Source organism: Ictalurus furcatus, chromosome 20, assembly GCF_023375685.1.
Source record: "Ictalurus furcatus strain D&B chromosome 20, Billie_1.0, whole genome shotgun sequence".
NCBI lineage: Eukaryota > Metazoa > Chordata > Actinopteri > Siluriformes > Ictaluridae > Ictalurus > Ictalurus furcatus.
This window is the reverse complement of record NC_071274.1, coordinates 9,334,730-9,346,738: the sequence shown is the minus strand read 5'-3', so window position 1 is coordinate 9,346,738 and position 12,009 is coordinate 9,334,730. Positions and strand designations below refer to the sequence as shown.

At 36.9% G+C, this 12,009-nt stretch overlaps 1 protein-coding gene across 9 annotated transcripts in view; it reads left to right on the top strand.

Moving 5' to 3' along the window:
• The window catches only part of pitrm1 (pitrilysin metallopeptidase 1), a 98,909-nt gene extending 89,634 nt beyond the window's left edge, over positions 1-9,275 (top strand). For all 9 annotated transcript variants that reach the window (XM_053651756.1, XM_053651750.1, XM_053651748.1 and 6 more), the window contains 3 exons: positions 4,876-5,021; positions 5,163-5,265; positions 8,054-9,275. In XM_053651756.1, the coding sequence (XP_053507731.1) occupies positions 4,876-5,021; positions 5,163-5,265; positions 8,054-8,147 (343 nt within the window). In that variant the 3' untranslated portion in view covers positions 8,148-9,275. The remainder of the gene's footprint in view (positions 1-4,875; positions 5,022-5,162; positions 5,266-8,053) is intronic.
• The last annotated feature ends 2,734 nt before the right edge of the window (positions 9,276-12,009 follow it).

The window sequence follows — 12,009 nt, the reverse complement described above, 5'->3', positions numbered from 1 at the left end:
ACACACCAATGGTGTTGGTGTAGGTTGCATGTCTGCTACTTTCTATAAGCAAGTCAAAATCGTTTGTCAGGTGGTTCCACTTTGTGCTTTCAGGGTCGTAGCAGATGTGCAGACATCTCTAAAGATTATAACATGTCGGCATAAGTTCAGAACATTTTGTACTTATCTAAGCTAGATAACATAGCCTGACATATAGTGGGACAGGAACAGAAATATCTTACAGACAGTAAAAAATGCAAGAACTTAATACATTTCTCTCAAACTACAGACCTATATCCAACCTTCCTATTGTGGCCAAACTATTGGAAAGAGTTGTTGTCAGTCAGTTGCAGTCACACCCGTCTTCCAATAATCTCTGTGACCCCTTTCAATCAGGTTTCTGTCCTTTAAACAACACTGAAACCGCTCTCCTCGGACTTGTAAATGATCTTCTCTCTGCTGCCTCTGGGGCCCTTATTCTATACTATTCTTATTCTTCTGAATTTCAGCTCTGCTTTTGACACAATTTCTCACTCCATACCCCTAATCTGGTTTTCAGCCATTGGTATATTTGGCACTGCTCTCTCTTGGTTTGAATCTTATCTATCTTACAGACAATGTTTAATATATTGTTACATCCCATGTAAATCTAGGGGATTGGGGGACACAAAGTACTAAAAGGTTTAAAGTAGGGGTGCACCGAAATGAAAATTTTTGGCCGAAGCCGAATATAATGAAAAACTTGGCTCAAACCGAACACCTTTTTTTTTTTTTTCTCTCGCATTTTTTCCATTTATTTTGCCATTTTTTTCACCATTGCATAAATTAAATATTCAAAATGTGCTTTTTACTATTTTGTCTTGCTTTTCAAAGAAAAAAAAATCAATTACAAAAACTACAATTTCAAAATATTTATTTAACACTGAACGTTTTTTTTTTTCATTCTAGCAGGCATAGGCTACCAACAAGGCACAATATAACTTTAAATAAATAAATGAGGAAAATAAAAATAATTTTATGTAGTCATCTTTGAGCCCCCCCTATGTTAGGCCTATAACTGACTGCTGAAAGAATGTAACACTGTAGCCTCCAACAAAAATGTGCATTGACAAGAGTGCAAAAAATGGTTCTATACGGCTGATTATATTGGGGATATATACTACTCTCTGTACACCTCGCAGAGTATTATAGTATAGTTGGATATGTTGTTAATGTTATGTTCCTTGATAGATTTAGTTAGTTTAAACTATAGATTAGTTCATTTAGTCCCTTTGCCTGTCTTGACTACGTTTTTTGGATTATAATTTGGATTTGTCTGCCTGCCCTTAAATAAATACGTCTTTACCTGCTTCCGTACTCTACTCCCGTACGTCTTGCGACGTGACAGAATACTCCGGAACAGAAACAAAAAAGTAAACATCCGAAAAGCACGTAGCTCGTGCACGCGTGACGGTCGTGACATTCGCACGTCTCACTCTGGTTGCTAGGCTATTTGGTCACGTCATCAAACACGCCATTGTTTGGTTAAGTTCATTCTGCATTTTCACTTATTCAGCCGAACACCGAAAATGCATTTTTTTTGATATTTTCGGCTGAATAATTTCGGTTGCCGAACATTTGGTGTATCCCTAGTTTAAAGATCGTTGGTCTGAGCGCTGCTACAGCACCACAAGCAAACAAATTACCATAACGATTTTTATTTACAGCTCATGGAACAAAAACAAGGTATTGCAATAAATTAAAAACAAAACTTAAAAAGGAACCAATGGGTTCAGGAGAGGGCAAAGCCAAAATAAATAAATAAATAAATAAATAAATAAATAAATAAATAAATCTTACTGGGGAATTTAAGCCTCTAACTAAACTACCAAAGAAAAGAAAAATAATAACTGTATTGTACCATAACTCCCTTGCTGGCCCCAAAACAGGAGAAAACAGAGTTAAACAAAAATGGCAACCGCCTCCCTACAACTTCCAAATAAACAACAATTAAGGTAACTAATAAACTTGGTATTAACAGCCGCAGCAATAAAACCGAAAAAAGGGAAAGCACTAATAAAGGTAAATTATAACATTAACCTCCACACTTAAACTACAAGTTTAAAATATTGGAGACACTCGCAACAATCAATAAAATATACTACAATACCACAGAGAAGAAAGATACGCAGTTATCATGTCAGCCTTCTGGAGAAAGCTCTTGGGGGGAACATTTCTCAAACTTTGGCCATTTCTTTTCTGCTTTTATGCTGGCTCACTCTTGACTGATAAGCAGGTACAGCTGTAGGCAATCAGCTACCCACAAACAGATTGAGTAGGAGGAGCCAAAGGGGGGAAACAGAAAAAAGAGAAGAAAAGCAAGAAACACAGAAATAAAACACCATTAAAGAAAACACAACTCTTCAGATGGACCATAGCAATACATTTCTGGACGTAACAAAATATATATTACTGATATAAAATAATGGATAAATTGCAATTTTCTAAAATTATATATAATTAATGCTTATTGGTTAATAAATCTGATTTCCATGTATTTCCGTTGTCTCTTATCACCTTTGCAACATGGGGAAGATGCACCTGATAGCTTTATGGATTACAACATAATCATATATAGACTGTTTTAAATACAGGGTGTCCAAAAGTATTCATACATAAGGGAAATTAACACTTTTTACCAAAATGTAAATTTATTTTATAAAACATCCTCTACATGATTGCCACTGCTTTGTAAAAACACACAGGGTCATTTTTCCCACTCATTATGAACTTGTTAAGACATCTGGTGTTATGCATGTAATTACATGTTTATCTCAACCTTGTCATATATATATGGGCTTAGGGTTAACACAATACCATAAGCATATATTACAATACTATACCAGCTGAAGTATCATGATAACAAATAGAATCACGATACCACACAATATTGTGTTAATTCATATTTCAAATTTACAAAATGAACCAAATTTACAGAAATACATAGATATAAATGAAAACAGACAAACCAGATTTTCCTCTCAATACTTTATTAATGGGAATGAATAACTGGCTATTGGAAAAACTCAAGAACAATCATATAGTTACCAAGCAACTAATTCAATGTGCCATATATTTCCCTCTATTATTCCCTAGAGCAAAGAAATCATGCTAAAGGAAATTGTCCTCAGTGTACTGAGAATGAACACAACATTAGGAATAAATAACTGAATTTGGAAATTAACTCCAAAAGAAAAATCATAAAATTGGAAAGGTTAGCTCACTTATGATCAAACTCTGCTAATTTTACAGTTTGTACAGATGCTTCATAATGAAATTCCTGGACTTTCAACGACTTTTCAAGGACTATTTTTTGTTTTCAAGGACTATACAAGATATGCCATTCAAACATATTCTTTATTTCTTGTTTTTTTTAAATAATAAAAAAAATAATAAAACACAACCATTTTATATATGGTGCCTTTTCCAGTCATGCTGGACTAAATTTTCATTTCCCAGGCATTCGTTGTTACCAACAACTTTCACTGGAAAGTTGCTAAATGACGCTAGATGTCATCTGCTTATTAGCATATTCATTACATCATCGTGTCGTATTTGCCCTTTAAATCTGTTGGCTTCTCTCCTACTCTCTGTGCTCACATCTGTATTTTAATACAGCGTAATTCCCAATAAAGCTGTTCTCATTTACATACACATTTACAGTACTGGTCTCTCTCTTCTACATTTCGCTAGATATATTGCTAGGTGCTTTTTTGATGAAAAAGCGTCGCTAAAGGAGTCTGAGAAGTGGATGGAGCTGTCTCTATCACAATAAGTGAGTGAATAGTGGAGGAGGAAGATGGGCTGCAGCGGGGTGTCATATTTTGAGTGAAAGGATTGTATTCATGTTCTATCAAAAATAAATACTTTAAAGTTATTTAGCGATTTTGTATTTATTCACTTTTTATAAATTAAGCACTTTTTAAGCACCACTAGATAGAAAATGGTTATTTTCAAGGTTTTTACAGTAGTTACATTTCAAAAAGCCAAATTCAAGCACCTTGTATGAACCCTGATTTTCGTATTTAAGTGCAACGGTTATCATGATGTTAGCTCGCTTACAAGTAAACAGGAACTCTCTAAAAATTACGGTAAAGAATTTAGATTAAATGAAGTGTCACTAACCATTATGTATTCTGCAAAATCAGTGAGATGTGTTGTTTTAGTGAAAACATTATTTATTGGCACACATACAACATTACTTACGGTACTACCATGTTGACAACACTACAGTTTAAAAAATAGTGGCATCGGCGGTATTTGAAGGTTTAGTACAGTGCTGTGATTTGCCCCATCCCGCTTTCTTCTGTTTTTGTGTATATCTCATACTAAATTGTTTTAGATCTTCAAACGAAATAAAACAAAGGCAGGCTGAGTAAACACACAACACGGTTTTATTTATTTATTTTAATGAAGCCAAAAAAAAATGTTATCCAACACCTGTCACCAATGTGAAAAACTAACTGCCCCTTAAACTTAAAATCTGGTTGTGCCACCTTTAGCAGCAATAACTGTAACCAAATGCCTCCAATAACCTTTAATTCTGTGTTTGGTTTATACCAGATGTAATGGGACCACTGTCTTTCAAATAGTTCCACTTTTGACTCATCAAGCCACAGAACATTCTCCCAAAAGTTTTGAGGATTATCAAAGTGTATTTTCGCAAAAAGTTCCCCTACGTATGGAGACTCTTGGGACATTCTTGGGACATGGAGAGCTGTACTACTCCAAGACCTGAAAACTGGAAAAGACAAACAAACAAACAAATAAATAAATAAAATAAACCTTTGTGTGTGTACTTTAAATTGTTTTGAAAACTAATTCATATGCTAGATTCTACATTGACTGTCTTAACAGAGACCCTAACTGCTCTCAGACACTGGAAGTGTTTCGCAGTGGTGTGGAGTGGGCTCAAGATGGTAGGTTCACGCAGCAGGATGTGGATGAGGCCAAACTGTCCATCTTCTCCACTGTAGATACCCCAGTTGCCCCGTCGGACAAAGGTCAGCCATTTCACACAGCTTTTTTTGGTTGGTTGTAATCATTGCCTCTGGGTTATTTTTTATGTTTTTAACTTTATATTATAATGTCTGTGCTGTTTAGATGTTATTACAATGTCTAAGTGTTCATTTGATATGTTGCAGGTTTGGGGCTTTTTATGAATGGGATTACTGATGAAATGAAACAGGCTCACAGAGAAAGACTCTTTGCTGTCACACATAAAAGCCTTATAGCTGTGGCTAACCGGTAAGGCCATGTTGAACAGAAAAATAATATGTGTCATGAGGAATATAATATAATCATGAGGAAAGGGCTAAGATTCCTCAGGAACATGGTCAGAAGCTGGTGTCTGGCTATGTATCACGTTTGCAGCAGGTCATAACAGCAAATGGGTGCGCTACTAAGTACTAAAGATGCTCCCCATGAAGGGGTTGAATAATTGTGAGACTGGAGAAATCATTCTAAGTTGTATTTTCAGTTGAATTAGGGGAAACTACTTGAAGCATTTGTTGTGTTGAACTATTTCAATTGCTTTTGTTTGATTTGTTCATTGCAAACAGCTGAAAGTCTGTAAATGTTGACAATACTGATTTGTAATGGGGATTGAATAATTTTGAGTGCAACTGCGTGTGTGTGTGTATGTGTGTGTGTGTGTGTATATATATATATATATATATATATATATATATATATATATATATATATATATATAAAATATACACACACTACCGGTCAAAAGTTTAGACCCCCCCCCCACCACATTTTAGAATAATAATAAAGTCATCAAAACTCTGGAATAACGCAAATGGAACTATGGGAATTAGGTTGTGATAATAAAATCCTAAATAAATCAAAATAATTAAATATTTTAGCATCTTCAAAGTAGACACCCTTTTTGCCTAGAATTTTCAGAAATGTATTCTTAGCATTTTCTCAAACATTTTCTTGAGGAATCACGCTGAGATGCTTTTTATACAGTATTAAAGGAGTTGTCACCTATGTATATATATACAGTATCTCACAAAAGTGAGTACACCCCTCACATTTTTGTAAATATTTGATTATATCTTTTCATGTGACAACACTGAAGAAATGACACTTTGCTACAATGTAAAGTAGTGAGTGTACAGCTTGTGTAACAGTGTAAATTTGCTGTCCCCTCAAAATAACTCAACACACAGCCATTAATGTCTAAACCGCTGGCAACAAAAGTGAGTACACCCCTAAGTGAAAATGTCCAAATTGTGTCAATATTTTGTGTGGCCACCATTATTTTCCAGCACTGCCTTAACCCTCTTGGGCATGGAGTTCACCAGAGCTTCACAGGTTGCCACTGGAGTCCTCTTCCACTCCTCCATGACGACATCACGGAGCTGGTGGATGTTAGAGACCTTGTGCTCCTCTACCTTCCGTTTGAGGATGCCCCACAGATGCTCAATAGGGTTTAGTCCATCACCTTCACCCTCAGCCACTTTAGCAAGGCAGTGGTCATCTTGGAGTTGTGTTTGGGGTCGTTATCAAGCTGGAATACTGCCCTGCAGCCCAGTCTCTGAAGGGAGGGGATCATGCTCTGCTTCAGTATGTCACAGTACATGTTGGCATTCATGGTTCCCTCAATGAACTGTAGCTCCCCAGTGCCGGCAGCACTCATGCAGCCCAAGACCATGACACTCCCACCACCATGCTTGACTGTAGGCAAGACACACTTGTCTTTGTACTCCTCACCTGGTTGCTGCCACACACGCTTGACACCATCTGAACCAAATAAGTTTATCTTGGTCTCATCAGACCACAGGACATGGTTCCAGTAATCCATGTCCTTAGTCTGCTTGTCTTCAGCAAACTGTTTGCGGGCTTTCTTGTGCATCATCTTTAGAAGAGGCTTCCTTCTGGGACGACAGCCATTCGACCAATTTGATGCAGTGTGCGGCGTATGGTCTGAGCACTGACAGGCTGACCCCCCACCCCTTCAACTTCTGCAGCAATGCTGGCAGCACTCATACATCTATTTCCCAAAGACAACCTCTGGATATGACGCTGAGCACGTGCACTCAACTTCTTTGGTCGACCATGGTGAGGCCTGTTCTGAGTGGAACCTGTCCTGTTAAACCGCTGTATGGTCTTGGCCACTGTGCTGCAGCTCAGTGTCAGGGTCTTGGCAATCTTCTTATAGCCTAGGCCATCTTTACGTAGAGAAACAATTCTTTTTTTCAGATCCTCAGAGAGTTCTTTGCCATGAGGTGCCATGTTGAACTTCCAGTGACCAGTATGAGGGAGTGTGAGAGTGATGACACCAAATTTAACACACCTCCTCCCCATTCACACCTGAGGCCTTGTAACACTAACAAGTCACATGAAACCGGGGAGGGAAAATGGCTTATTGGACCCAATTTGGACATTTTCACTTAGGGGTGTACTCACTTTTGTTGCCAGCAGTCTAGACGTTAATGGCTGTGTGTTGAGTTATTTTGAGGGGACAGCAAATTTACACTGTTACACAAGCTGTACACTCACTACTTTACATTGTAGCAAAGTGTCATTTCTTCAGTGTTGTCACATGAAAAGTTATAATCAAATATTTACAAAAATGTGAGGGGTGTACTCACTTTTGTGAGATACTGTATGTGTGTGTGTGTATATATATATATGTGTGTATATATATATATATATATATATATATATATATATATATATATAATATAGGAGCACAGGGTCTCTAACTTCCACCAGCTCTGTGATGTCGTCATGGAGGAGTGGAACAGGACTCCAGTGGCAACCTGTGAAGCTCTGGTGAACTCCATGCCCAAGAGGGTTAAGGCAGTGCTGAAAAATAATGGTGGCTACACAAAATATTGACACTTTGGGCCCAATTTGGACATTGGACATATACAATTTGGATATTTATTTATTTATTTATTTATTTATTTAAAATAATATACCCCCACACACGATAAGTATTCCCATATTTGCTGGATATAAGATATTCTTCATATAAGAGTTTTGCAGTATTGTAAATAATGCATTTTGTTTGCAGGTATCTTGGTATCGGTCAGAGGACATGTGGAGTTGCAGTTTTGGGTCCCAGAAATGAGAGTATTAAAAAGGACCCCTCCTGGATTGTGAAATAGGCACAACAATTTTGTGTTTTGGAAAAAGATTAGTGAATTACTTGTTTGTTTGTTTTTTTACTTTAAAAAAACCATAGACTAAATTTTACATGTAGACACAATATGCAATAGATTTATTAGTTGTTATGACTCCCTACAATATGCGTAACCTTTCAGTATCCTTTCAAACGTCATCTTTTTCAACTTGGCAAACACATGCAGATATTAATTATTATTAAAGAGTGTTGACTGTAGTTTCTTATATTGTGTACTGAAATGAATCTTTCTTAAACAATAGGTTTTCAAAAACAGTATCATATTGCTGTCAGAGTAAACGTTTTTGAACGTATGCTGTGCCCTGGTTTTTATTTTTACAATTTAAATGTAATATACAATGTCCCAGTTCTGAGAATGCTATACATTTCTCTTTTTGTTTTCTTGCTTTTCTTGCACCGCAGCTACTGCATTTGTTAACGTGCTGGGAAAGTTATGCTGTCCTGGGACTTGCAGTCATTATGAAAGAAAATAAATATTTTACATATTGAATAATTCCTCTTGGAAATACACCTACTAAAGGGGTACTGCATATAAGCAAGTCAACAAACTTGTACTCGCTTGTGGATGTCCCTAAATATGACTGCTGAAATGAGCAGAATGTAGCATGTAGTTTGTTAATATGCATTAGCACCAGAGTTGAGTGTAATGTAATCTTTAGGTGTAATACTGTAAACTTTTTTCTGATTACGCGGTAATGTAACACAAGTGATGTAAGTTTATGTAATTTGATTACAGTTACTGATGTCAATGAAATTGTTACAAATTTATTTTTAAGAAAACTATATTAAGTAAAATGTATTTTTAAAATAGATAACGTTTTGCCCTGAAGATTTTTATCTTTAGCACTGAATAATTCTCCACTTGGAGCGGTTTGTCACTACATTACTGAATGTCAGTAAAAGAAGACCACCTGTAATTTTATATCTTAAGTGAACGGAGGCGAGACCTCAGACTGGGTTTACAGGAAAATACATGGAAACACTCGTGTCTTATTGGCTGACGGCTCTCACTTCTGCCAAACAAAGAAAAATGGAGCATACGCTGATTTAAAAAAATAATTATTATTATTTATTTTTAACCAGTAAATGGGTTGAAATTGAAACACTAACACCCTCTCATGCTGAGCAGGAAAACAAGGTGTGTAAATGTCTATATGCGTCCCAGTTTACATGAACATGATATGAGCAGAGCATAAGCAAAGATAATGTACTTTGCATGGCACTGTAGCAGCTAAACCTAGACAATGATGGCTTAGCTGTGCCTCCCCTTTGCTAGAGACACCAAACTAGCCCCCATGACCCTGAAAAGGAGTAAGCAGTAGAAGATGGATGGATGGATGGACCAAACTAACCTAGTTAGAAAAGTTTTATATTTTATCCGTCTGGTAGTTCTACAAACAGTGACAACAACAGAGGCATATTTTATAATAAATCCAACTTTTTCTGATCATGTCCTACATTGACACACGCTAAAATTAATGAAAGAAATGAGTTTCATTTTGTAATGTAGTTTTGTAGGTTTGAGATGTTTTGAAAGAAAAGTAATTAGTAATCAGGTCCAGCTTAGTAAAGATGGTGGCCCAATGCAAGGGTTCAAAGGCTGAATTAAGGAGGGGAATGGGGTACTTGTTTTTGGTGGCGATATTGTTTAGGGACTTATCTTTTTTGCCATAAAAAATAAACCAGCACCTAGGTGGGAAGAGGAAGGTCAGTTGATCTTGGCATCAAGGGAGTCATTGATATAATTTTCCTTGGCCTCCCTATCAGGGTGGGACAGGTTGCACAGCTGGCCCGATGGAAGGGTGGCCCCAGGGAGAAAGTCAATAGTGCAGTCATAAGGCCAATGAGGCAACAAGGAAAGGGCTCTGTCCTGAAGCCTTCTCCTAGATCGTGGTACTCCACAGGCAAGGCAGAGAGGTCAGGTGGGGATAAGGAAAATGGGGAATTGGGACCCTCAGTGTGGGGAAGGGCTGATCACAGGCAGGAGGAATGGCAGAAGGAGCTCCAGTTGTTGATCTTCCCAGCCAACCAATCAATCTGGGGATTATTAACCAAGAGTGTCCCAGCACCAGCGGTGTACATGGGAAAGAAATCAGATTTAGCTGGATCTGGAATCATTCAATGTTGAGGAAAAAATTATGGAATCACCTTGTAATTTGCATTTCTAAAACAAATTCCAGAGCAAGTCTAAAATTGAAAATTAGTCTCTTAACCTTGGACTTTTTGAAAGGAAACACCGCTCCAACAAGAGTTGTCAGTTGAAACAATGGAAAGGATTATAAAACTCCTTCAAGAAGGAAATCCAACACTTTAGAGTGTGGCAAAAGTTGTTGGCTGTTCCCGGACAGCTGTGTCTAAAATTTGGTGCAAGTATAAGCAAAATGGGAAGGTTGTAAATGGAAAACATGCGGGTAGATGGGGGAAGACAGCAAACATCAGGATAGAAAACTCAAAGCAATATGAAAATAGAAAATGCACAACAAAACAAATGAAAAACAAATGGGCTGAAACAGGAGTCAGTGTTTGTGACAGAGCTGTAAGAAATCAGCTGAATGAAATGGGATTTACATATAGAAAAGTCAAATGAAACCAGCACTAACACCTAAACAGAAGAAAGCAAGGTTGCAGTGGGCTAAAGAGAATCAATCATGGAGTGTGGATGATTGAATGAAAGTAATATTCAGTGATGAATCACAAATATGCATTTGCCAAGGAGATATGCTGGAACTTTTATCTGGTGCTGTTCTAATGAAACATGTCTGCCTGAAGAAAACCAAATTTCCCCACTCATTTATGATATGGGGTTGCATGAGAGGTGAAGGACCAGAGGAGACCTCAATAGTCAATGCACAGGTGTACATTGACATTTTGCACACTTTTCTCATTCCATCGAGAGACAATAGGTTTGGTAATGATTAAGTTATTTTGCAGGATAATAACGCATCTTGCCAAAGGGCAATGCATGTTGAAGCTTTTCTTCAGGAAAGGCATGTCAGCTCAGTGACATGGCCAGCAAACAGTATGGATCTCAATCCGAGTGAAAATTTATGGTGGAAATTTAAAAAATTGGTCCATGACAAGGCTCCATCCTGCAAAGCTGATCTGTCAACCACTATTCAAGAATATTATTTTTCATGAGTAAAGTCCGTGCCTCAAAGAATTCAGGCCATCATAAAAGCCAAAGGACGAACAAAGTACTAATTGTGATTTTTTTTGTTGTTGTTGTTGAAGATTCTATCATATTTTCCTCAACACTGGGTGATCCTCTATTTGATCTGGAAAAAAATATGCCATTAATTAAAACAATTAAATTTATTTTAGGCATCTTTCATGAAGCCAGAATGTTTAGCTATTAAAGAAGAATATATTTGTGTCATATCTGGGCCATTTAGCCACTGGTTGCTTGTTGACATGCATTGTTAGAGGTTTTAGTCTGCGCATGAAATGAGCTTTAACTCAAAGGGCAGTGGCCATTTATGCTGGGTAGAGCTAAATAGGTTACTGAGCCCAGTATTGTGATTATTGACCATGGAAACTGACAACAGTATATTAATGTGAATGTACATGTTATATTTATATACAATTCTTTTTGCTGTGGCATACGTAATACATTTAGATTTAGACCTATGTTTTTCCATTTGTGTTGAAATGTCTGGGGTAAGATTTCAGATTTGTTAAAAAAAAAAAAATCAGAACCCAAGATTTCAGAAAAAAAAAATTCTGAACCCTAAATACAAATCCCAAAAATTCAAATATATGTAAATTAGGTCAAAGGTGAATCATCCTTGATTCCAAGGGAAAAGTAGTTATTTGTCATTTCGTCTGCC